Here is a 27,242-nt window from a genome sequence, read left to right as displayed (position 1 = left end):
TTTTTCAAAATATGCTTTTTAAAAAGGTTGTGTGACTTTTATTTTGATTTAAAGTTCTCAAACATTTCTAAGCAAGTAAAAATTAATTTTTGGGGTGGATATCAGGAATAACCTTTTCTCCCAGAACCACTTAGCTGTTTTTTGTTTGCCTTACTCGATGCTTCCAACCTCTATTAAAATAGCATTAAACAGTTTAACTCAGAATGAATCTATCCCCTGCTTACTGCTGGTAGCAACTCAAACATTATTCAGATACATTAATTCCTTTATTAAAATAAATCACAAGAATGTCTGAAATTACTGCAGTATCACAATGATTCCTGTTAGTGAAACAAACTTTTCTGTCCAATTATCAGAAGCTTGAAAGTTCAGCATACGGGTTCAGCCCTGGAAACTAACTGGAATTAAGAACTTCTTTTAACACCTATGTTTGAGAAGATAATGTATGTGTACTGATCAACTGAAATTTACTACATTAAGCACAAAGATAAATCCATCTTCAAGAAAAAAGCAATTTAGAGTCATTTGAGAAAACTACCTTGAAAACTTATCTTTAGTGATCTAATGAATACCAGGAAAAGAAACAAACACTTGAGAATGAACTTCCTCAGTAACCCACCCTGTTTTCCACTGAATTAAAATGTGTTGTAGCAATATGGCACAATTAAGCCTCTCTGAACAACTGCAAAAATAAACGAAACTTGGATTTAATACTACTTTATTGCATGGCCACTATACATAACAGCTGTTTATGATGCCTATTAAAGCATTTATCCGTTGGCAATGTTTGTACATCAAAGCTGGTTCTTTTTACTACTGTCACTTCCTGGTGGCATCCAGGAACCCGGCTGAAAGGAACCTGAAGTGCTTGCTGGGTCTTGGGATGGCTCTTTCTTTCCATAGTAGGGAGCTGACGCGTGGCCTTTAACCTGAGCATGAACTGGTTCAGCAACAAGTCCCTCCTTATATTCCTTGGTCTGAAGGAGCTTATCTTTTTCATACACATCTTTGACCTTCTGTTTCATTTCTTGTCTGTACATCTCATTCTTAAGAATCTCCTAAAGACAAAGTAGAAAGATAATTACACAGAGCAGAAGGAAATGCAATGCATGATGTTGGAAAGAAAAATTTTAAATGGTCACTGCTTTTATTATCCAAATTTTCAAGCATAAAAGTAAAATAAAAATTAACAAAATTGATTATTTTTCTACAACCAATTTCAGCCCTAGTTTACTGTGCTAGTGTGTTGACTTGCTGAAGCAAAACTATATAGTGATGCCCCAATTTCACTATTCCATTAGATCAAAAAGAGAAAGCAATCCACCAGTCATCAACAAATGCACTGAAAATAAGTTACCCTTAACACTGGTTTTCTATATAGCACTTATTACTTTATCACTGGTGTTCCTTCCTGTAACACAGTAGGCCTGTGATTTAAGGCATCTGTCGTGGGTGCAGTTTTGGGAAATGCAGATGAACAACTTTGTCTCTTAGTACATAAGTCCAAACCAAAGCCAATAAAGAGTAAAATAGGTCTGAGGAGCTAGGGCAGACCTGGAATTACTGAGACGGAACTAGTAATTCAGGAGAAAAGCAAACCAACCAAACCTACACTAGCATAAAGAAAATAAAGGCACGAAACTGCCTGAGGTAAACCCTGCCCCAGAGATCCAGAAGACAGCTCTACATGGCCAACACATCTCCAGCTGATTTCTTCTTGGCCATAAAGCTCCACTGTGACCCCATAAATGTTCCATTGTTACCCCTTAACAGCTTCTTTATGACCATATAGAGCTCCGCAGTGACCCCACCGAGCTCCTTAGTGACACCATACAGCTGCACAGTGACCCCAAAACAGTTCCATACTGACCCCACCGAGCTTCTTAGTCACCTAATAATCATTCTTTGCAGACTCCACGGAGGTCCAAAGTGCCCCTATAACAGCACCATTATGAACACATGGCAGCTCCACGGTGACCCCGTCGAGCTCCATAGTGGCCCCATAACATTTCCATCCTGACCCCATCGAGCTTGACAGTGACCCCACAACAGTTCTGCTAGGAGCCCATAGAGCTTCTTAGGGACCTCAAAAGAGTTCCACAGATCCCCCGTGGAGCGCCATAGTGTCCCCATACAGCTGCAGAGTGACCCCATCACAGTTCCATTATCATCCCTTAGAGCTCCACAGCGTTGCCCTACAGCTCCATAGACACCCCATAGAGCTCCATGGTGACCCCAAAACAGTTCCATTATGACCCCATGGAGACCCAAAGTAATCCCTGAGCTGTTTCATAGTGTCCCCATCACAATTCACTTGTGACCCCATAGAGCTTCTTAGGGACCTGAGAACAGTTCCATAGACACCCCATGGAGATCCATAGTGACCCCATAGAGCTCCATGGGGACCCCAAAACAGTTCCATTATCACCCCATGGAGCTCCATAGGAATCCCTGAGCTGTTCCATTGTGACTCCATCACAGTCCCTTGTGACCCCATAGAGCTTTTTAGGGACCTGAGAACAGTTCCATTATGACCCCATGGAGCTCCAAAGGAATCCCTGAGCTGTTCCATTGTGACCACATCACAGTCCCCTTGTCACCCCATAGAGCTTCATAGGGAACTCAGAACAGTTCCATAGACACCCCATGGAGTTCCATAGAGACCCATGGAGTTCCATATTGTTCCATAGAGACCCCATAGAGCTGCAGAGTGACCCAAAGACAGTTCCATTATGACCCCGTAGAGCTCCATGGTGACCCCAAAACAGTTCCATTACGACCCCATGGAGCTCCATAGGAATCCCTGAGATGTTCCACTGTGACCCCGTCACAGTTCTCTTGTGACCCCATAGAGCTTCTTAGGGACCTGAGAACAGTTCCAGAGACACCCCATGGAGATCCATAGTGACCCCATAGAGCTGCATGGTGAACCCACTGAAGTTCCATTCTGTCCCCATAGAGCTCCCTAGGTTCCACATAACAGGTCTATTACGACCTCAACGAGCTCCAGAGTGACCCCAAAACACTTCCATTATGACCCCATGGAGCTTCATAGGGACCCCATTAAAGTTCCACAGTTACCCCATTACACTTCCCTTATGACCACAAGAGTTCCATAGTGATGCCATAGAACTGCATACTGAATCAGGAGAGCTCCAGTGTGACCCCATCACAGTTCCCTTGTGACCCCATTGAGCTCCGTACGTTCCACATAATACATCTATTATGACCCCACAGAGTACCATAGTGACCCCATAAAGCTCCACTGTGACCCCATAAATGTTCCATTGTTACCCCTTAACAGCTTCTTTATGACCATATAGAGCTCCGCAGTGACCCCACCGAGCTCCTTAGTGACACCATACAGCTGCACAGTGACCCCAAAACAGTTCCATACTGACCCCACCGAGCTTCTTAGTCACCTAATAATCATTCTTTGCAGACTCCACGGAGGTCCAAAGTGCCCCTATAACAGCACCATTATGAACACATGGCAGCTCCACGGTGACCCCGTCAAGCTCCATAGTGGCCCCATAACATTTCCATCCTGACCCCATCGAGCTTGACAGTGACCCCACAACAGTTCTGCTAGGAGCCCATAGAGCTTCTGAGGGACCTCAAAAGAGTTCCACAGATCCCCCGTGGAGCGCCATAGTGTCCTCATACAGCTGCAGAGTGACCCCATCACAGTTCCATTATCATCCCTTAGAGCTCCACAGCGTTGCCCTACAGCTCCATAGACACCCCATAGAGCTCCATGGTAACCCCAAAACAGTTCCATTATCACCCCATGGAGCTCCATAGGAATCCCTGAGCTGTTCCATTGTGACTCCATCACAGTCCCTTGTGACCCCATAGAGCTTTTTAGGGACCTGAGAACAGTTCCATTATGACCCCATGGAGCTCCAAAGGAATCCCTGAGCTGTTCCATTGTGACCCCATCACAGTCCCTTGTCACCCCATAGAGCTTCATAGGGAACTCAGAACAGTTCCATAGACACCCCATGGAGTTCCATAGAGACCCATGGAGTTCCATAGAGACCCCATAGAGCTGCAGAGTGACCCAAAAACAGTTCCATTACGACCACGTAGAGCTTCTTAGGGACCTGAGAACAGTTCCAATGACACCCCCATGGAGTTCCATAGAGACCCCATAGAGCTACATGGTGACCCCAAAACAGTTCCATTACGACCCCATGGAGCTCCACAGGAATCCCTGAGCTGTTCCATTGTGACTCCATCACAGTCCCTTGTGACCCCATAGAGCTTTTTAGGGACCTGAGAACAGTTCCATTATGACCCCATGGAGCTCCAAAGGAATCCCTGAGCTGTTCCATTGTGACCACATCACAGTCCCCTTGTCACCCCATAGAGCTTCATAGGGAACTCAGAACAGTTCCATAGACACCCCATGGAGTTCCATAGAGACCCATGGAGTTCCATATTGTTCCATAGAGACCCCATAGAGCTGCAGAGTGACCCAAAGACAGTTCCATTATGACCCCGTAGAGCTCCATGGTGACCCCAAAACAGTTCCATTACGACCCCATGGAGCTCCATAGGAATCCCTGAGATGTTCCACTGTGACCCCGTCACAGTTCCATTATGACCCCGTAGAGCTTCTTAGGGACCTGAGAACAGTTCCAGAGACAACCCACGGAGATCCATAGTGACCCCATAGAGCTGCATGGTGACCCCACTGAAGTTCCATTCTGTCCCCATAGAGCTCCCTAGGTTCCACATAACAGGTCTATTACGACCTCAACGAGCTCCAGAGTGACCCCAAAACATTTCCATTATGACCCCATGGAGCTTCATAGGGACCCCATTAAAGTTCCACAGTTACCCCATTACACTTCCCTTATGACCACAAGAGTTCCATAGTGACGCCATAGAACTGCATACTGAATCAGTAGAGCTCCAGAGTGACCCCATCACAGTTCCCTTGTGACCCCATTGAGCTCCGTACGTTCCACATAATACATCTATTATGACCCCACAGAGTACCATAGTGACCCCATAAAGCTCCACTGTGACCCCATAAATGTTCCATTGTTACCCCTTAACAGCTTCTTTGTGACCATATACAGCTCCGCAGTGACCTCACAGAGCTCCATAGTGACCCCACAGACCTCCATGGTGACCCCATTAATGTTCTGTTCGTACCCCGTAACAGCTCCATTATGACGATAAGAGCTCCATAGGGACACCATACAGCTCCACAGTGACCCCACCGAGCTCCTTAGTGACACCATACAGCTGCACAGTGACCCCAAAACAGTTCCATACTGACCCCACCGAGCTTCTTAGTCACCTAATAATCATTCTTTGCAGACTCCACGGAGGTCCAAAGTGCCCCTATAACAACACCATTATGAACACATAGCAGCTCCACGGTGACCCCGTCGAGCTCCATAGTGGCCCCATAACATTTCCATCCTGACCCCATCGAGCTTGACAGTGACCCCACAACAGTTCTGCTAGGAGCCCATAGAGCTTCTGAGGGACCTCAAAAGAGTTCCACAGATCCCCCGTGGAGCGCCATAGTGTCCCCATACAGCTGCAGAGTGACCCCATCACAGTTCCATTATCATCCCTTAGAGCTCCACAGCGTTGCCCTACAGCTCCATAGACACCCCATAGAGCTCCATGGTGACCCCAAAACAGTTCCATTATGACCCCATGGAGACCCAAAGTAATCCCTGAGCTGTTTCATAGTGTCCCCATCACAGTTCACTTGTGACCCCATAGAGCTTCTTAGGGACCTGAGAACAGTTCCACAGACACCCCATGGAGATCCATAGAGACCCCATAGAGCTACATTGTGACCCCAAAACAGTTCCATTATGACCCCATGGAGCTCCATAGGAATCCCTGAGCTGTTCCATTGTGACTCCATCACAGTCCCTTGTGACCCCGTAGAGCTTTTTAGGGACCTGAGAACAGTTCCATTATGACCCCATGGAGCTCCAAAGGAATCCCTGAGCTGTTCCATTGTGACCACATCACAGTCCCCTTGTCACCCCATAGAGCTTCATAGGGAACTCAGAACAGTTCCATAGACACCCCACGGAGTTCCATAGAGACCCATGGAGTTCCATAGAGTTCCATAGAGACCCCATAGAGCTGCAGAGTGACCCAAAGACAGTTCCATTATGACCCCGTAGAGCTCCATGGTGACCCCAAAACAGTTCCATTACGACCCCATGGAGCTCCATAGGAATCCCTGAGATGTTCCACTGTGACCCCGTCACAGTTCCATTATGACCCCGTAGAGCTTCTTAGGGACCTGAGAACAGTTCCAGAGACACCCCACGGAGATCCATAGTGACCCCATAGAGCTGCATGTTGACCCCACTGAAGTTCCATTCTGTCCCCATAGAGCTCCCTAGGTTCCACATAACAGGTCTATTACGACCTCAACGAGCTCCAGAGTGACCCCAAAACACTTCCATTATGACCCCATGGAGCTTCATAGGGACCCCATTAAAGTTCCACAGTTACCCCATTACACTTCCCTTATGACCACAAGAGTTCCATAGTGACGCCATAGAACTGCATACTGAATCAGTAGAGCTCCAGAGTGACCCCATCACAGTTCCCTTGTGACCCCATTGAGCTCCGTACGTTCCACATAATACATCTATTATGACCCCACAGAGTACCATAGTGACCCCATAAAGCTCCACTGTGACCCCATAAATGTTCCATTGTTACCCCTTAACAGCTTCTTTGTGACCATATACAGCTCCGCAGTGACCTCACAGAGCTCCATAGTGACCCCACAGACCTCCATGGTGACCCCATTAATGTTCTGTTCGTACCCCGTAACAGCTCCATTATGACCATAAGAGCTCCATAGGGACACCATACAGCTGCACAGTGACCCCACCGAGCTCCTTAGTGACACCATACAGCTGCACAGTGACCCCAAAACAGTTCCATACTGACCCCACCGAGCTTCTTAGTCACCTAATAATCATTCTTTGCAGACTCCACGGAGGTCCAAAGTGCCCCTATAACAGCACCATTATGAACACATAGCAGCTCCATGGTGACCCCGTCGAGCTCCATAGTGGCCCCATAACATTTCCATCCTGACCCCATCGAGCTTGACAGTGACCCCACAACAGTTCTGCTAGGAGCCCATAGAGCTTCTTAGGGACCTCAAAAGAGTTCCACAGATCCCCCGTGGAGCGCCATAGTGTCCCCATACAGCTGCAGAGTGACCCCATCACAGTTCCATTATCATCCCTTAGAGCTCCACAGCGTTGCCCTACAGCTCCATAGACACCCCATAGAGCTCCATGGTGACCCCAAAACAGTTCCATTATGACCCCATGGAGACCCAAAGTAATCCCTGAGCTGTTTCATAGTGTCCCCATCACAGTTCACTTGTGACCCCATAGAGCTTCTTAGGGACCTGAGAACAGTTCCATAGACACCCCATGGAGATCTAGAGTGACCGCATAGAGCTCCATGGGGACCCCAAAACAGTTCCATTATCACCCCATGGAGCTCCATAGGAATCCCTGAGCTGTTCCATTGTGACTCCATCACAGTCCCTTGTGACCCCATAGAGCTTTTTAGGGACCTGAGAACAGTTCCATTATGACCCCATGGAGCTCCAAAGGAATCCCTGAGCTGTTCCATTGTGACCCCATCACAGTCCCTTGTCACCCCATAGAGCTTCATAGGGAACTCAGAACAGTTCCATAGACACCCCACGGAGTTCCATAGAGACCCATGGAGTTCCATAGAGACCCCATAGAGCTGCAGAGTGACCCAAAAACAGTTCCATTACGACCACGTAGAGCTTCTTAGGGACCTGAGAACAGTTCCAATGACACCCCCATGGAGTTCCATAGAGACCCCATAGAGCTACATGGTGACCCCAAAACAGTTCCATTACGACCCCATGGAGCTCCACAGGAATCCCTGAGCTGTTCCATTGTGACTCCATCACAGTCCCTTGTCACCCCATAGAGCTTCATAGGGAACTCAGAACAGTTCCATAGACACCCCATGGAGTTCCATAGAGACCCATGGAGTTCCATAGAGTTCCATAGAGACCCCATAGAGCTGCAGAGTGACCCCAAAGGCAGTTCCATTATGACCCCGTAGAGCTCCATGGTGACCCCAAAACAGTTCCATTACGACCCCATGGAGCTCCATAGGAATCCCTGAGCTGTTCCATTGTGACTCCATCACAGTCCCTTGTGACCCCATAGAGCTTTTTAGGGACCTGAGAACAGTTCCATTATGACCCCATGGAGCTCCAAAGGAATCCCTGAGCTGTTCCATTGTGACCACATCACAGTCCCCTTGTCACCCCATAGAGCTTCATAGGGAACTCAGAACAGTTCCATAGACACCCCATGGAGTTCCATAGAGACCCATGGAGTTCCATATTGTTCCATAGAGACCCCATAGAGCTGCAGAGTGACCCAAAGGCAGTTCCATTATGACCCCGTAGAGCTCCATGGTGACCCCAAAACAGTTCCATTACGACCCCATGGAGCTCCATAGGAATCCCTGAGATGTTCCACTGTGACCCCGTCACAGTTCCATTATGACCCCGTAGAGCTTCTTAGGGACCTGAGAACAGTTCCACAGACACCCCACGGAGATCCATAGTGACCCCATAGAGCTGCATGGTGACCCCACTGAAGTTCCATTCTGTCCCCATAGAGCTCCCTAGGTTCCACATAACAGGTCTATTACGACCTCAACGAGCTCCAGAGTGACCCCAAAACACTTCCATTATGACCCCATGGAGCTTCATAGGGACCCCATTAAAGTTCCACAGTTACCCCATTACACTTCCCTTATGACCACAAGAGTTCCATAGTGACGCCATAGAACTGCATACTGAATCAGTAGAGCTCCAGAGTGACCCCATCACAGTTCCCTTGTGACCCCATTGAGCTCCGTACGTTCCACATAATACATCTATTATGACCCCACAGAGTACCATAGTGACCCCATAAAGCTCCACTGTGACCCCATAAATGTTCCATTGTTACCCCTTAACAGCTTCTTTGTGACCATATACAGCTCCGCAGTGACCTCACAGAGCTCCATAGTGACCCCACAGACCTCCATGGTGACCCCATTAATGTTCTGTTCGTACCCCGTAACAGCTCCATTATGACCATAAGAGCTCCATAGGGACACCATACAGCTGCACAGTGACCCCACCGAGCTCCTTAGTGACACCATACAGCTGCACAGTGACCCCAAAACAGTTCCATACTGACCCCACCGAGCTTCTTAGTCACCTAATAATCATTCTTTGCAGACTCCACGGAGGTCCAAAGTGCCCCTATAACAGCACCATTATGAACACATGGCAGCTCCACGGTGACCCCGTCGAGCTCCATAGTGGCCCCATAACATTTCCATCCTGACCCCATCGAGCTTGACAGTGACCCCACAACAGTTCTGCTAGGAGCCCATAGAGCTTCTTAGGGACCTCAAAAGAGTTCCACAGATCCCCCGTGGAGCGCCATAGTGTCCCCATACAGCTGCAGAGTGACCCCATCACAGTTCCATTATCATCCCTTAGAGCTCCACAGCGTTGCCCTACAGCTCCATAGACACCCCATAGAGCTCCATGGTGACCCCAAAACAGTTCCATTATGACCCCATGGAGACCCAAAGTAATCCCTGAGCTGTTTCATAGTGTCCCCATCACAGTTCACTTGTGACCCCATAGAGCTTCTTAGGGACCTGAGAACAGTTCCATAGACACCCCATGGAGATCTAGAGTGACCGCATAGAGCTCCATGGGGACCCCAAAACAGTTCCATTATCACCCCATGGAGCTCCATAGGAATCCCTGAGCTGTTCCATTGTGACTCCATCACAGTCCCTTGTGACCCCATAGAGCTTTTTAGGGACCTGAGAACAGTTCCATTATGACCCCATGGAGCTCCAAAGGAATCCCTGAGCTGTTCCATTGTGACCCCATCACAGTCCCTTGTCACCCCATAGAGCTTCATAGGGAACTCAGAACAGTTCCATAGACACCCCACGGAGTTCCATAGAGACCCATGGAGTTCCATAGAGACCCCATAGAGCTGCAGAGTGACCCAAAAACAGTTCCATTACGACCACGTAGAGCTTCTTAGGGACCTGAGAACAGTTCCAATGACACCCCCATGGAGTTCCATAGAGACCCCATAGAGCTACATGGTGACCCCAAAACAGTTCCATTACGACCCCATGGAGCTCCACAGGAATCCCTGAGCTGTTCCATTGTGACTCCATCACAGTCCCTTGTCACCCCATAAAGCTTCATAGGGAACTCAGAACAGTTCCATAGACACCCCATGGAGTTCCATAGAGACCCATGGAGTTCCATAGAGTTCCATAGAGACCCCACAGAGCTGCCTAGTGTCCCAAAGACAGTTCCATTATGACCCCATAGAGCTTCTTAGGGACCTGAGAACAGTTCCAAAGACACCCATGGAGTTCCATAGAGAGGCCATAGAGCTGCATAGTGACCCCACTGAAGTTCCATTCTCTCCCTATAGAGCTCCCTAGGTTCCACATAACAGGTCTATTACGACCTCAACGAGCTCCAGAGTGACCCCAAAACACTTCCATTATGACCCCATGGAGCTTCATAGGGACCCCATTAAAGTTCCACAGTTACCCCATTACACTTCCCTTATGACCACAAGAGTTCCATAGTGACGCCATAGAACTGCATACTGAATCAGGAGAGCTCCAGTGTGACCCCATCACAGTTCCCTTGTGACCCCATTGAGCTCCGTACGTTCCACATAATACATCTATTATGACCTCACAGAGTACCATAGTGACCCCATAAAGCTCCACTGTGACCCCATAAATGTTCCATTGTTACCCCTTAACAGCTTCTTTATGACCATATACAGCTCCGCAGTGACCCCACCGAGCTCCTTAGTGACACCATACAGCTGCACAGTGACCCCAAAACAGTTCCATACTGACCCCACCGAGCTTCTTAGTCACCTAATAATCATTCTTTGCAGACTCCACGGAGGTCCAAAGTGCCCCTATAACAGCACCATTATGAACACATAGCAGCTCCACGGTGACCCCGTCGAGCTCCATAGTGGCCCCATAACATTTCCATCCTGACCCCATCGAGCTTGACAGTGACCCCACAACAGTTCTGCTAGGAGCCCATAGAGCTTCTGAGGGACCTCAAAAGAGTTCCACAGATCCCCCGTGGAGCGCCATAGTGTCCCCATACAGCTGCAGAGTGACCCCATCACAGTTCCATTATCATCCCTTAGAGCTCCACAGCGTTGCCCTACAGCTCCATAGACACCCCATAGAGCTCCATGGTGACCCCAAAACAGTTCCATTATGACCCCATGGAGACCCAAAGTAATCCCTGAGCTGTTTCATAGTGTCCCCATCACAGTTCACTTGTGACCCCATAGAGCTTCTTAGGGACCTGAGAACAGTTCCACAGACACCCCATGGAGATCCATAGTGACCCCACAGAGCTCCATGGGGACCCCAAAACAGTTCCATTATGACCCCATGGAGCTCCAAAGGAATCCCTGAGCTGTTCCATTGTGACCACATCACAGTCCCCTTGTCACCCCATAGAGCTTCATAGGGAACTCAGAACAGTTCCATAGACACCCCATGGAGTTCCATAGAGACCCATGGAGTTCCATAGAGACCCCAGAGAGCTGCCTAGTGTCCCAAAAACAGTTCCATTATGACCCCGTAGAGCTTCTTAGGGACCTGAGAACAGTTCCACAGACACCCATGGAGTTCCATAGAGAGGCCATAGAGCTGCATAGTGACCCCACTGAAGTTCCATTCTGTCCCCATAGAGCTCCCTAGGTTCCACATAACAGGTCTATTACGACCTCAACGAGCTCCAGAGTGACCCCAAAACACTTCCATTATGACCCCATGGAGCTTCATAGGGACCCCATTAAAGTTCCACAGTTACCCCATTACACTTCCCTTATGACCACAAGAGTTCCATAGTGACGCCATAGAACTGCATACTGAATCAGGAGAGCTCCAGAGTGACCCCATCACAGTTCCCTTGTGACCCCATTGAGCTCCGTACGTTCCACATAATACATCTATTATGACCCCACAGAGTACCATAGTGACCCCATAAAGCTCCACTGTGACCCCATAAATGTTCCATTGTTACCCCTTAACAGCTTCTTTGTGACCATATACAGCTCCGCAGTGACCTCACAGAGCTCCATAGTGACCCCACAGACCTCCATGGTGACCCCATTAATGTTCTGTTCTTACCCCGTAACAGCTCCATTATGACCATAAGAGCTCCATAGGGACACCATACAGCTGCACAGTGACCCCACCGAGCTCCTTTGTGACACCATACAGCTGCACAGTGACCCCAAAACAGTTCCATACTGACCCCACCGAGCTTCTTAGTCACCTAATAATCATTCTTTGCAGACTCCACGGAGGTCCAAAGTGCCCCTATAACAGCACCATTATGAACACATAGCAGCTCCATGGTGACCCCATTGAGCTCCATAGTGGCCCCATAACATTTCCATCCTGATCCCAGCGAGCTTCAGAGTGAACCCACAACAGTTCTGCTAGGAGCCCAAAGAGCTTCATGTGACTCCATGTGACTTCCCACAGGCTCATCTCTAGTGAGCCTCATTTTATCCCCTTCCTCCTTCATATGATGGGGAGGAAAATAAGAACAGATATATTTGATAGTATGTATAGAAACCTTACCATAGACATATGAAAAATTAACATGTTTTTCTTAGCCCTTGTTTGTCTCTCTGCTTTAATTTTCAAATTCACAACAAAAGAGGCAAAACACTTCATATGCCTACATAAAATGAAAATGCACAAGCTGCATATAAATGGATTCACAGCCTGGAGGGGATGAGAGAAAACTTTTTCCACACTCAAATAAAAATGTCATGTCAAGTGCAATGTGGTCAAATTTTCAACTGTAAGCACAGCAAAATCCCTTTATCACATCTCTTAATTCTGTCCTCGTTCACCACATTCTTATAAAAATTGATCATGATCTTACTGACTTCAAGGGGGTTACTCCTATGGTGTTGTATTACTTCACTACTAAGAAACAATGGAATATCACCTCTGATATGTGAAGGCTGCACTGTAATCTCTGCCAGAACAGCATGAAATGATGTACCAAAATAGGAATGTAATTCACTTAATCCAAAGAGCTACTTACTAACTTCAAAACTTTTTGAGGGATTACTTCTACACAATTACCTTATACAGCTGTAACTAAGTTCCAGTGGTTTAAGTCCATTTTACATGATGATGATGTAATTGTCATTTGATTTTGAGACCCAGCTGCAGCTCTTTTATTAGCTTTCAGTGATCAAAGTATAGTTGCTATCTAAAAAAATTCAAATAAAATAATCAACTTGCTTCCATGTACACATTTTAATGAAACAACTGCACGCAATTTTATAGAAGGAATAAGCCTTAATATACACTAAAAACGTACAGGATCTTTATAACCTTCCAAATATGACTTCAGACTATCTACATGGCTTAGTGCACTTAAACACAGTGGAAGCTGGAAAGGTTCCTTGCCAAACACCTTTTGGTGCTGAAGGGCTTCCCATTCCCTGCTGAACAGCAGCAGACAACTGGTGGGCTCTGTTGTCCATGACAAGTGGGCTGTACACATGCACGCCATCAGAGCCCTCCTCTCCTCCCTTTCAGCTCACCTGTATGCAATGACATTCTCACTTTGAGGTTCTGTTGCCAGCCAGCTCTCTTCTGTTTCACATGCTCTATGGGGGGACTAAGAGTAGAAGTCATTTTTGTTTTTAATTTTAGTTTACACAGACAGGTTTAGAGCAGTATACATCTTCTGTAAGATGAATTATTTTAGAAAAATGGATAACTTCGCTACCAACTGCCCCAAAAACATACCACTGAAGCTGTCTGCTGAAACATAAAAACACAAGTGCATAATGTGTTCTGACCTAGGGGGAAAGTAAAATTTTACTTAGCCCAACAAAAATTATTTTTCATCTTTCAGATGGCAATAGTTTTCTAAGCTTTCATCCAGCACTGTCTTTAAACCACTGTATGACACAAACCTTCTGGACCTGCAGCTCTCAGGAGGCACACTGCATCCACAGTGTCAGAACTGCCCTTTACAATTTTTATTAAGAGAAATCTAAGGACTGGGACTTCGCTGGGGGATAAATAAATGCCTGAAAACACCCAGCCATGTTTTATACCAACTGAAATCTCTACATCTCGTTTTTGAAATGCATCAACTCCCAGAGTTAGAAACAAAACAGAAATGGTGTGGACAGAACTACATCTGACTACAAGGACGACATCTTATTTTGAAGAGGAATGTAAAAGAAGACTTTTTGCTCATGGCAGATTAAAAAACACAAATCACCAAAGCTAGATGAGCAGGTATCCAAGAAGTTTTAGACATTCTATGATTGGAGTTACGTCCCTTGAAAAACATGGATTAAGATATCCCTAAGGTTTTCTTGATGAACTTCATATTATTATTATGAAGGGAATACCAAAGTGGACCTACATGGAGTTTTAAACAACTGTTCTTCATGCAGAAACTGATTTCTTCCACATATTCTGACATCTTAATGGCAGTAAAAGCTACATGAATGAAGAAAAAAGGATGACTGCTCGTGGAAGGAGTGCAGTCCAGGACGTATGGCTAGCTCCCAACTGCACTGCTGTAAGAGAGATCATACTGTACTTCATGCCGCTGGCATGTGACTTTGCTGTGTCTGTTTCAGCTGTTACATCTCAGTGAGCTAATGAGGGATCTTCAGCAATTTACACTTTTCTTGCAAACTCCTGCAAGCTGTATTTTTGCTTAAAGATCCCACTAAATCCTAGTAGATGAGACGTACTGCTTAGTATTCTCTGTTATTTGGAAATTACAATCCCCAGAGAGGAGAAAAAATCAGATATCTGACTCCACCAAGAGGACTTTTGATGGCTGTACACAGAAAACCTGTTTTGTAGACAGAATGTTTGAAGTGAAGCATTCTTTCACTCTCACTGGATCTCATACTGCTGCTGCTTTACCCTTTCTGAACAAAGAAAGAGCCTCACAGAACAAATAGAATTAGTTTCTCTTGGTAGGAAAACACTACAAATACAAACACCCAGGGTCTCACTCATTAGTGTGATCAGCCCTTGCACAGTAGGTCTTGCAGGAAAATGCCTGTACTCCACCCTTTCTATGCTGCTGCACCCCTGAACTCCACAATCTGAGGAACTCTTCCTCCCCTTCCTCTTCCTGTGTCACTCTAGATCTTCAAGTTATCCATAGGTTATAGTGCTATTTGCTTCCCGTGTAACATTTTCAATCTCCTGAAGGCAAAGGACAGTGCAGACTTGTGAGCAGCTGTCCCAAAGGACGCAGGTGGCCAGACACACAGTACCAATGTGATGATGTACAATGGAATTTTTTTTTTTTTAAGGTTATTTTAACAGACTGTTACCAGCTCAGTTTTGTTCTACTTAGATGATTTTCTAAAGACAATACACCCAGGTCCACAGATACAAGGGCTTGATGTATTACTAATATTAAGCAAAGATGTCACTGTTTTTTTCAGATGGGTCTGTGTATTGAGGAAATGAAAAATAGCTTATGTTGTTTTAGAATTTGTTCCAACTTTCTAAGTTATCTTAATGATACATTCTGATTTCCTTTGATTTGAATAGGGTTAGCTTTCTACTGTCTGGTGTTAGAACTGGGAAATATTTGGACATATTAATGTTGTTCAAACTACAGAAGAACCTCACAGAACCTTTGCATTTTAGTGCCTTGTTTGAATACTTTGTCTAATCATGAATGAACTTGAATTTTGAACTCTTAAAAATGCGTATCTACAAACTAGCCGAAATACTTCTTGAAATAAAAACTTAAAAATGACAAACAGAAAAAAAGAAATCTCTTTTGAAACAGTCAGCATTCAAAAGGTTGAATGTGAGACAATTTAAAGTATCAGAAATTCTTTACTGACAAAATAATCAAAAGTCCAGCAAAGTGCTAGTTGTTAAGTCAAATAATCCATTTCGCAACATTGCCAAACAGGGTCACAAAACTCCCTTTTCCAGTTCCACAAGATAAATTGGCAAGATGAGGTAACAGGCTGTTACATCGTATTTCAAGACCATCAATGGGAAGCACTGCATGTTCTGACCCAGGGCATGTCCTGCTAACTCAACAACTGGCATGAGCACAGCAGCACCAGGCTGGGAATAACAAATGATGTGGTCAATGAAGTGTCAGTATATGGCAGATACAGAAGAGCAGCTTGAACTAGGAAAGCTTATCTCTCTTCGTTAAAATACTGATTTAAATCAAACACTGAATCAGGTGACAGCTAATTTTATACAGAATGTACTTGTTAAATATCTGTGTTCCATCAACAATCAGCCATTTGTCAAACTGATCCAGGATTTGCTTTATTTAGTTGTTTTGTTTCCTTAAATCTCTGTCCAGTTGCAATATTAAACTATGGACTATGTTCTGTACACCTGACATTATTTTTTAGAAGGATAAACCCCATGTAATTCAAAAGTAAACTCATCCAAATTTGCCTTTCTGGATACATCACAATTTATGACATCTTTCTTTGTCCAGGCTTTGTTGCTTTTTTGACCTTCAAATGAGCATCACACAAACTACCCAGACAAATTATGGAACACACACAGCTGCTGCTTCAGAGCAATTACTTTTGCTTACAGCCTGCAAGAACCCCTTAAACGTTATGCAGATACAGGAGCAAACCTCCAGTGTACTGTTGGAGCCATGTTTCCAGCAATGGAAACTGCTGTAAGAGAAAGGCAATTCCTTACGTTTGTTTGGCACAGTATTCTTGGCGCTTTAAAGGAGCAGTGTATGAACTCTCTGGTTTTAATCAGTTAACAGCACAGAAGTTGCACTCCACAATCAGTGTGAGTTAGATCAATATATTATTTACAATATATGTACCATTATGCTTTACAAAGAGCCCCATATTTAGTTTTAAAGGCAGTTCAGTAGGGGCTTGCTCCTAAATCCTATAACATAATCCAGATTTCTGGACAAAATCAAACACTTGTCCAAGACAGCCAAAACTGCACAGAAGCAGCAAAAACCACAAACTAACCCAGAATGAAGGGCAGCCTACAGTCTTGGTGCCCACAAAGCAAGGGAGAAGATGTAGCTGCAGTCAGTTTGTTCCCTACTTTCCCCTTGCTTTAAGTATGATGTAATCTGTACCAGCCCTTTTCCTGGTACACTTTACTTCTCTGTCCACCCTCATTCAGCTGTGCTGACAGTGAACTGGCAGACAGAGCCACTGCTCCATACAGTCCCACCCACACAGACAAAGTGTGGAACAAAGTGGCAGCAGCTCCCTCTCTCCATACAGCCTTTGGATCTGCAGCACAGGGAAATGGAAAGTAAGGAGACACTTTGATCCCTCAGTCTTCTGTGGAGGCCGAGGACAAAGTAAATGAGAGGAAAAACTCTTAAAAGATAATGGCTTCTTCAATCTCTTTGTCAAAGTGACTTCACTGAATGCTCCTTTTTATTAAGGCTCTTTCAGCTCAGCTCTGTACTGTCAAGTTTTAATGCCCTTTCAAACTGAGTAATAATCCTTTCTGAAAACATGCACAATTTACTGTGCAAAATGCTATTTAGTGCAAGTCAAATGATTAGAATACGTCCCAAATTTTCAGTCCTGGTTGTGATCCTGAACAACAGTGGTGGAAAATATTTTGCTCAGAAGAGCTGTTTATCTCTGTCCCTTCTTAACAGCATTTCCCAAAACCGTAAATCATATCCTGCAGCTTTTTTATTTGCTTCAGGAATACTCATTTGCTAAACCCTATTCTCTATGTCAAAGTGCTCATTTTGAAACTTCTCAACTGAAGAATATGAAAGAAGATAGGAGAAAAACTAAAATGTGCAATCGGAACAGTGTCAAAACAAAAGGCTGTGTTGACTCATCTCCATGACTGAAGCTAGTTTATTTCATATAATCTCTCAAGTAATAGTTACGATCGAATGGTAAAAGTAGGCACGCACTATGGGAACTATTACAATGTAATTACTTGAGGGGAAGCTATCGCTGAAACCTTGGGCTTACTAAAAAATCACTGAGGTACATTTCTCTTTCCTTAACAAGGAAGATGTCAAAATAGATAATTATAGAAATGCTGGACAAGAAATGCTAGAAAAGAAGCTTCTTTTTATAACATTTCAACTTCTACCCAACTGCACAGTTCAGAAGACACTGAGTTTTGTTACTGTTTAATAAGTAACGCATGAGAAAAGCAGTCATTCACTGTAGTATTTCCTATTACAAACTACCTTCATACTCCTTACACCAGTTAAAGAAACACAAAACTCCATTTTGCTTCCCACAAAATATTCAATATACAAACATATACGCATACAAAGAAAGAAACAGTGAGGATTTAACCTGTGAATACTTCTATCTACACTATATATGGACAACAAAAAAAAAGGAGGCCTCTAGCATAGAGAATTTACTTCCAGATCCGTATTCGTAATTCATTAAGGTACATAAAAAGCCAGATCACTCTTACAGTATTACACTGTTCAACATCTTTTAAATATGGGGAGTTCCAGTTTGGTGAATGGAACAGCAACAGAAGACCAAAAAGAGAGTCCACAGAAGGATTTCCCCCTTGCATTTTTTTTCCCATGCAACTGAGACATGCCCAAATACAAAACACTAAAATGCCATGTTTTAAGCCAGAAGTGAAATCTGTAGTCAGAAGAAAAATTGGTGTCATGAGCTCACCATGCTGGCCAGCATAAATAAGGACAACTCACATTCGCCCTCACTTCAGTGACTGATGTAATGATTCTGAGCCACATTTCCTTGGCTTACAAAATTCACTGGTTCCCAGGAGGTGCTTGCTGGTGCTATCACAGCAAGAAGTGTTCAGCTGATTTGTGAAGCTTCACAATATTTCTCAAGTTCATAATAGACCTCTCCAAGAGATCTGAATGTACAAGCATTTTGGCAACCTCTATCACCCACAGCCGAGAGCTGAATAAAAGATAAATATGTAAAAAAAAAAAAAAAAAAAAACCACCACAAAATACTACATGGGGATAGTAGGCAAACGGATCAAAGAAGTGGAACAGAAATTGTAATAAAGCTTAACATAAAGCTCAATATACAATATAAATTAAAAAAAAAAAGGGGGTAGGCTAAAAAGAAATGACAATCATAAAAAAAGAATTGTAATGTTTTTCTGTGGTGTTACAATGTGATGTTGACAGTAAAATGTCATTAAGGCACAAAACAGAAATGGCCTAGTCCCAAGAGAAATATGTAAAAGAACAAGAAGATTTGTTATACATAGATTCAACAAGAAACATGGTCAAAAATATTCCCTGGTTCCACAGCTTAGAAATAGCAGTTTACCGTATCAGCATTACTGTCAAAATGGGAATATAATGTACAATAGCTACCCACAAATTGTGTACCTAAAGCACTAGAGCCAGTCAGTTCTACATATGACACCAAATAGTATTCTGTATGCACTTCACCACTATCTTTATAATTACATTGTGATACAACAGTTTCTAACCAAAGAGGAAAGTAGAACACGCACGTCCCCCCATACTAATACAGAAAAAAAAAAAAAAGCTGTGTATCACATTTAAAAAGCATTGCAAATTTTTAGCAAGAATTTTTAACATATGTGTATTTGAACTAGCTTCCCTTACACAGGACAAAAACAAACAAACAAAAACAAACAAACAAACAAAAAAAAACAATCCACATTGGAGATTTTGTGAAAGAAAAGGTAACTGCTATTTAAATTGCTGGTATAATACTTCTGCTCTGATAAGGACAATGCACAGCCCTGCAGGTAAAATACCTAACTGCTAAATAGTTTTTCATATCTATTAATTCATGGACTGAAGGTACAAGCAGCCCTGTTAACTCTGCATCACTATTCCCACTAGTCTTTCAGCCTCCATAGATTGCTTCTTTCTGGGACGAAAAATATTCAGAACACCATTGATCTACAGTTCTCTCACCTGTACAGACTCCATCTCTACATGAGATGAGAACAACAGCCCCAGTGCCAGAAGGAGCTTTACTGTACAAATTCTAAACTCAGGGCTGCCCATGTTCTCTGGAGTAGGTTCATCTCAGGACGATCAAGAGTTTGGCTCTTGGAAATGATAGCATGAAATGAATGAAACACCTCATGCCTTCAAGTATCACATGATGTGATGCTTTCAACACAAATGTTCTATGCATACAGTATGCTTAGGACATGGCCACTAAAAAGAGCAGTCCAAGCTTAGATGGGATGCTTTCTGAGGTATCCCTTTTGCACAAAAAATTAGGATTAGGAGGGAGGGAAAAAAAGTTTGTGGGTTTTCTTTTTAGGTGTATTAATTCTTCTCTGGGTCGCATCATTTGAGGGTAAATTTAACATTTTCTTCCATTCATGCATGCGGTGTAGCCCTTATCTCTGCAACCCCAGAGGCAAAGAGTAAAAAAAGGCACAAACAGTTGAAAAGCTTTAAGTTGCATGGGAGCTATGGCTTGTAAATATCATATGAAAAGCTTCTCAAGCTCATCCTAATGTACAAGTAGGCAGAACAACATTTCACAATCGATGCATTTCAGAAGATCCAAGTGACCAAAGCTTTGGTCAAAGCAATTATTCTTATTGACCTAAGTCAAGTTTATGTCCCTCTGGCTGTTAGTTTGAATCTTCTGTAGTAACCCACACTTTGCCGACTCAATCACTCCTAGCTAACACTTAGCAACTTACAGTGCAAGCCCAGGGTAAGAAGTGGAAATGTGTGCATATGTGTGCATACACGGACCAGAAGCCAAATTCATTCTACTCTTTACAAAGTCATTAGCATTAAAATTAGAGGATATTTTGCTTCTTTGTTCTACCAGAAACCACTGAGAGAAAAAATCATGACTGCAACTCCCCCATCTCATTAGCAATGTACTATTTGAATGCAGTCTGTTTGCTTGTATTGCTGGCATCTGAATTTGAAACCCGCATTTTAATGTCAGCTACCTTGAAAAAAAGGTTGTATTAATACGCAGAGAACCTGTCCTAAAACTTCACAGCAGTAATTTGAGAATTGATGTAATTAAAAAAAACAAAACAAAACAAAACTCTTGAATAACCATGACTATCTTAAAGACTCTAATTTCAAATAAATAAAAGAAACAACGAACAGAATATTGGGGGTTTTATTTCCATGTATTTTTCATTTTCCTAAGTATATATATCAAGTCTTAATGTTATTTCTTAAATTAGGCAAGCAACACTATCTTCTCACCCCAAAGCAACAAGTTACTGGACAAGTAAGAACAAAAAAGTCCACTGTAAAAGAATTACTGTAGTTTTAACTGTCACAATTGAAAATCTAAAGACAATTCATCTCTTACCTCAATGGTGGGTGGATCCTTTCTTTTTTTTCTTATCCAAGCTGCAAAAGAAATAAAAATCAATTGGATATTTCAAAGATAACAGACAGTATTACAACTCAAAATGATATTGACTTCGTAATAGAAAGCAAACATTTATATAAAAATTTGCCAAGCACAGCAAGCCAAAACAACATTTCCCAAAGTATCAAGCCCCAATATGCTATGTCCCATGTCAATACTCTCAGCTATCATAGAAGAAAAAAAACATCTTCCTGTTATGAGAGCTTGAGCACAGCTTACACGCTACCCAGAATGGCAGAACAGGGCTTTAGACCCAGCCTTCTGTTGAGCTTGCTACACAGAAAAGCAGAGTTTCACCCTGAGAAAACATGAAAGTATGAAAAGCTTTAGACTACTCTGGAGAAAAACAACCCCTGTATATGCCTCAGGCTCTGTTAAAGCTTGAAAAGCTCTCATAGACATTAGCGTTGACTATGTTCTTTCATGGGATGCAAAATATAGCCATAAATCTGCACAAGCTCTATCTGCCTAGTCTCAGATAGGCTGCAAGGTTTTACCTGTTGCACCAAAGGGAAGGTACAAAATAACAGAGGAAAGAAAGGATGCTCCCTCCATCTCAGCAAATTCATGGAAAGGACAGCAGTAGAATTAGAGCAGTGGCAGTGTTGGTTGTCCTGTGATTTTGGTTTCCCATTACGAACTATAATCAACAGCTGTATGTCTGCTCCTACCATGAACTGCCTGTCAGTGCAGAGCTGACTGGAAGCAACAATCCAACGGGATTTCATTGCAGACAGAAAAGTGGTACCATGTCCAATCTTGCTTCATTCAGCCAATGAATTATGACAGAGAGCTCCAACTCTATTACAGAAATTGTTAGATGAACAAATTCCCTGACTGTGAACAAGTCAACATGCATCTCTCTTCAAAAGTACCACTACCGAGTGCAACATTTTCTCAAAACTGTTGAATTCACAGAACTGCTAGGTGCCAGTTAGCATATTTTGCAGACATTTTATAGACATTTTGATTTTTTTCCCCATTTCTACTTTTTAGATAATTTGTAGAAGCATGCAAATAGCAGCGAGCAGATGGACAAACATTAAGAAAGCAGATAAAAGGCACAATGTTCTTCTATATTTTTGGATAAAAGTTTATCATGCTTGAAAATTAGAACAAAAATGCCATTTTCACTATCACACATTATCACTCACACACTGTATTCCTGCTCATTTCTTTCAGAAATGCTATTAAAATGGATTATTTCAAATTTTAATCTTCCAGTTCCACTGGATTTTGAGGGGAACTGCAAATCAATCAAGCAGCAAGCTCAAAGAGCTAACAGCTGCATGGAGCCACAATTTCACCTTACTACTGAAAATGCAATCACCCATACAATGAACTAGCACTACTCTGCTTCAGCAACATGACGAAGTTGATTTTAGGAGGAATAGCTTAAAATTAATGTAAGAATGGAATTAAAGCAGGAAAAATGTCATTACACAGCTTAGAAATCAGTCGCCATGGCAAAGCCAATAGCTCTAATTGAAAGTTAATGATAAAATAATCTTCAATTACATGAAATTGTTTGTTTCTTGTCCATCAGATGACAATTTCTGAAACATATTTTCTTAAAATTATCATGCATATATACTTATGAATATCAATACCTGTCAACTCAGTAGTCTTTTAGTCCTAACAAAGTTAAGACCTATATACGCAACTGGGGGGAAGTGTCTGAGTACTGAAAGCAACACCAAACCTTCTGCAAAAGCTTTATGTTACTAGAAAGCAAAACCAGCCCATTACAATAATTTAGTTACAACAAGATGACTTTCTCTTTAATTCTGTAGAACAAGAAAACATTCTGCATGTATTTGTAGCACTTACAAGCACTTTAACTTTATGAGAATTTCCAAATACGAAATCTGACAAGACGTGCACCTAAGCTGGTATGCTGACAGCAACAAGATTATTAGAGAAAATCATAGCACAAAAGTCTTTCCTCCTGAAAAAAAATATCATCACTGTTTATATTTATCAACAGTTCTAATCACATGCAGAAAAGCTAGAAAGTGCTAGAAATATCAAGTACCAAGAAGTATGTTTAAAAGATGCAGTTGGGAAAAATGGAAAAGAAGTAGCTTAAAACGCTTGGTGAAAACTGAAGTGTGAGGATTACTTTCCATGAAGTATCATCTTCTTTCCTTTCTGTACCTCATTTATTTGCCACATGGATGTAATTTGTTACAATCCCCCTGGTCTCAATTTCACTGCTCTCAGCACCTAAAAATGACTTCATTTTGTTGAAATTGCCAGTATTTTCTTAAAACGCAAACATTTTCACAGCTGCATCCTAATTTCAACTGGTTACAACTTAGTAATTCTTAAAAATGACCTTAAAATTTGAAATTCTACACAAAATGAGCTGCAGCTACAAACTATTGTTGAAACAGTCATTACAATAGATTTTTTTTTCACTGACAGATAGGACTCAGTTATTTCGGTAATGATTTTCAGATGAACGGAATACTTCTGTTAAAAGATTTTATCATTTGATCATCTGCTTGAGTACAAGAAGCACAGTGAAGGGTAGTACACTGTGTACAAGTTATGTCAACAGAACCCAAGAATTGAGGAGCATTATGCAACTTGTTTTCATTCACAGAATCACAGAATGGCCAGGGTTGGAAGGGACCTCAAGGATCATCAATCTCCAACCTCCTCCCTCATGCAGGGCCACCAACGTCCCCACTCAATACTAGACCAGGCTGCCCAGGGCCCCATTCAATCTGGCCTTGAACACCTCCAGGGATGGGGCATCCACAACCTCTCTGGGCAGCCTGTTCCAGCACTCTCTCTGTAAAGAACTTTCCCCTGACATCCAACCTAAATCTTCCCTCCCTCACCTTAAAACCATTTCCCCTTGTCCTGCAGTTATCAACCCTTTCAAAGAGTTGATTTCCCTCCTGCAACTTGTAGGCTCCCTCAGGCTGTCTATGTAGGGGAGCTGCTCCAGTCCTATCTTTGTGGCTCTCCTCTTGACTCTCCAACAGCTCCCTGTCTTTTTTGTACTGAGGGCTCCAGACCTGGACACAGTACTCCAGATGGGGCCTCACAAGAGCAGAGTAAAGGGGGACAATCACCTCCCTGTCCCTGCTGTCCACCTCTCTTCTGATGGAGCACGGGATACCATTTGCTTTCCGAGCTGAATTAATGAATTATTAATATGTCACAGTTAATACAAACACTCAAAAACAATCAAACTATCCTCAGTTTATTTCTCATACCATTACCCAAATATACTATTATCAAAAATGTATCCATTTAAATTCACAAATAACAAATAACACACAGTTATCGTGCTCTTCCACAATATACAGTTATCATCTCTTCCACAATGTTCTTGTGAAGAAATTGGCTGCCCATGGTTTGGATGGGCATACGCTCTGCTGGGTGAAACACTGGCTGAATGGCTGGGCCCAAAGAGTTGTGGTCAATGGGGTTAAATCCAGTTGGTGGCCAATCACGAGTACTGCGGCCACTTCTATTCACCATCCTTATTAATGATCTTGATGAGGGGATTGAGAGCACCCTCAGTAAGTTTGAAGACAACACCAAGTTGAGAGGGAGTGTTGATCTGCCTGAGGGGAGAAGGGCACTATAGAGGGAGCTGGGTAGACTGTACTGATGGGCCAATGTAAACTGTTCGAGTTTCCATAGGGGCAAGTGTCGAGTCCTGCATTTTGGTCAAAACAACCCCAGGCAACCCTACAGGCCTGGGAAGGAGTAGCTGGAAAGCTGCCTGACAGAAAGAGACTTTGATGTATTGATGGACAGTTGGCTAAATATGAGCCAATGGCATCGTGGCTTCTATCAAGAATGGTGAGATGAGCAGGACTAGGGAAGTGATCCTGCCCCTGTACTCGGCATTGGTGAGGCCCCACCTCAAGTACTGTATTCAGTTTTGGGCACCTCAGTACAGAAAGGACATTGAGGTGCTGGAGCAGGTCCAGAGAAGAGCAACAAGGCTTAGAAGAGCTTGGAGAATATGTCCTACGAGGAGAGATTGAAGGAACTGGGACTTTTTAGTTTGGGGAAGAGGAGGATGAGAGGAGACCTTATTGCTCTCTTCCAGTATCTGAAAGGTGCTTACAGCAAGAGCCCCACTGGTGACAGGACAAGGGAAATGGCCTCAAGTTGCACCAGGGTAAGTTTATGCCGGATGTCAGGAAAAACTTCTCTACAATAAGGGTGGTTAAGCACTGCAATAGGCTCCCCAGGGAGGTATTTGAGTCACCATCCCTGGATGTGTTCAAAAACCATTTGGATGTGGTGCCCAGGGACACGATTTAGTGGAGGGTTGTTAGTTAGGGTAGTATGGTTTGGTTGTGGTCAGACTTGATGATCTTGAAGGTCTTTTCCAACCTGAGCAATTCTATCGTTCTTTGATTCTATTTTTTTTTCCATCTATAAAAAGCATTTGAATACATGCTATACCAGGGCTATCACTTTCCTTCTTTTAATACGTGTCAGAATTATAAATTTTGTTCGTTTAAATGTAAATAAAACTTGCTGACACAGCTAATGAAAACCATTTTCCAACTTACTACAGGTAATTTCACTTTACCATTCACATTACCATTCACTGTATCTCTAATGAACTGCATTAGAAAATCATTATTTAATGAAAAATTTACTCATTGCTGCATAACTGAGAAGTATAACAAAAAATGTACTAGAATCTCTTCATAGTCTTAAGATGAATTTAGCTTTAATGTACAATATCTCCTCTGAAAAAATCCATTCCAGAAACATTTTACACAAAGCACAGACTAAGATACAAGATTAAAAGCACAGAAGTTTTCATCTGAATTCAGTGCATTCTGCTACATTTTACTTCAGTTTCAAATAGTTTCATCAATATTTCAAAAGCAACACATTTTTCTAATTCTATTTTTTTTAGATTGTTCATCTGACCACTCTTCAGGGGGAAAAATAGGAGGAATTTAATATACTTAATCTTCAATAGTTTTCAGGTGGAAATATTTTGAGCACCCTATCTCTGATTTCCAAGCAGGCAGGTGTTATGCAGTATTTGACCACACGTACACTCCTAAAAAAAGTCCAGTGACAGTTGCAGCTAGAAGATTTCCACATGAACACTCATCTCATACATTAACAAAACAAAGTGCTCTCACACCCTGTCAGCCAAAATGCTTCAAAATGGCAAAAGCAGCAAAGTTTACATATACGTACTGACCACAAGTAAAGCATGCTTGTCTGCCTCCAAAGCTTTAGGAAAATGAATTGATTGCCTCCATTTCCAATTAATTATGGTAGTGCTCTTAATTTACCTGGATGGCATTTCCTGTTTTCTGTATGCATTGTAATGTCACCTTTGTCTAAAAGGAATTTTGCAATATAACTGGACGTTTTCTACCTTAAGAACCTTGCACTCTTTTACTAGCACTCATTTGCAATCTCATTAGTATGCATGAGATTTTCATTGAACTTTAAGACTCCTACTGGCACATAAGGCACTATAATGAATGCAAAAGTGAGTATGCAAATTAAGACTACCATTAATCACTGAATGTTACCAGGAAAAAAATGCAAGACAGGGAGTAGATGAGCTTTATTGCAGCATGAAGCATGCAATCTCAGGAATCAATGTAGGCATGTAAAATTGCTGATCTCCTCTTGGGAGCACTACTGACATGTCCTGAGGAAGTAAATTACATATTCTACAGTAGGTCAACATTCAGAATTAAC

General features: G+C 43.0%; 1 protein-coding gene across 3 annotated transcripts in view; it reads right to left on the bottom strand.

Moving 5' to 3' along the window:
- Positions 1-12: 12 nt before the first annotated feature.
- Positions 13-27,242, bottom strand: part of NDUFAF2 (NADH:ubiquinone oxidoreductase complex assembly factor 2) — a 53,757-nt gene continuing 26,527 nt past the window's right edge. For all 3 annotated transcript variants that reach the window (XM_048931472.1, XM_048931474.1, XM_048931475.1), the window contains 2 exons: positions 21,465-21,505; positions 13-1,058 (listed from right to left, as the gene is read on the bottom strand). In XM_048931472.1, coding sequence (XP_048787429.1) covers positions 795-1,058; positions 21,465-21,505 — 305 coding nt within the window. In that variant the 3' untranslated portion in view covers positions 13-794. The remainder of the gene's footprint in view (positions 1,059-21,464; positions 21,506-27,242) is intronic.

This window comes from Lagopus muta, chromosome Z (assembly GCF_023343835.1).
Source record: "Lagopus muta isolate bLagMut1 chromosome Z, bLagMut1 primary, whole genome shotgun sequence".
Classification (NCBI taxonomy): domain Eukaryota; kingdom Metazoa; phylum Chordata; class Aves; order Galliformes; family Phasianidae; genus Lagopus; species Lagopus muta.
The sequence above is the reverse complement of the archived record's forward strand: the minus strand, read 5'-3'. Positions and strand labels throughout refer to the sequence as shown.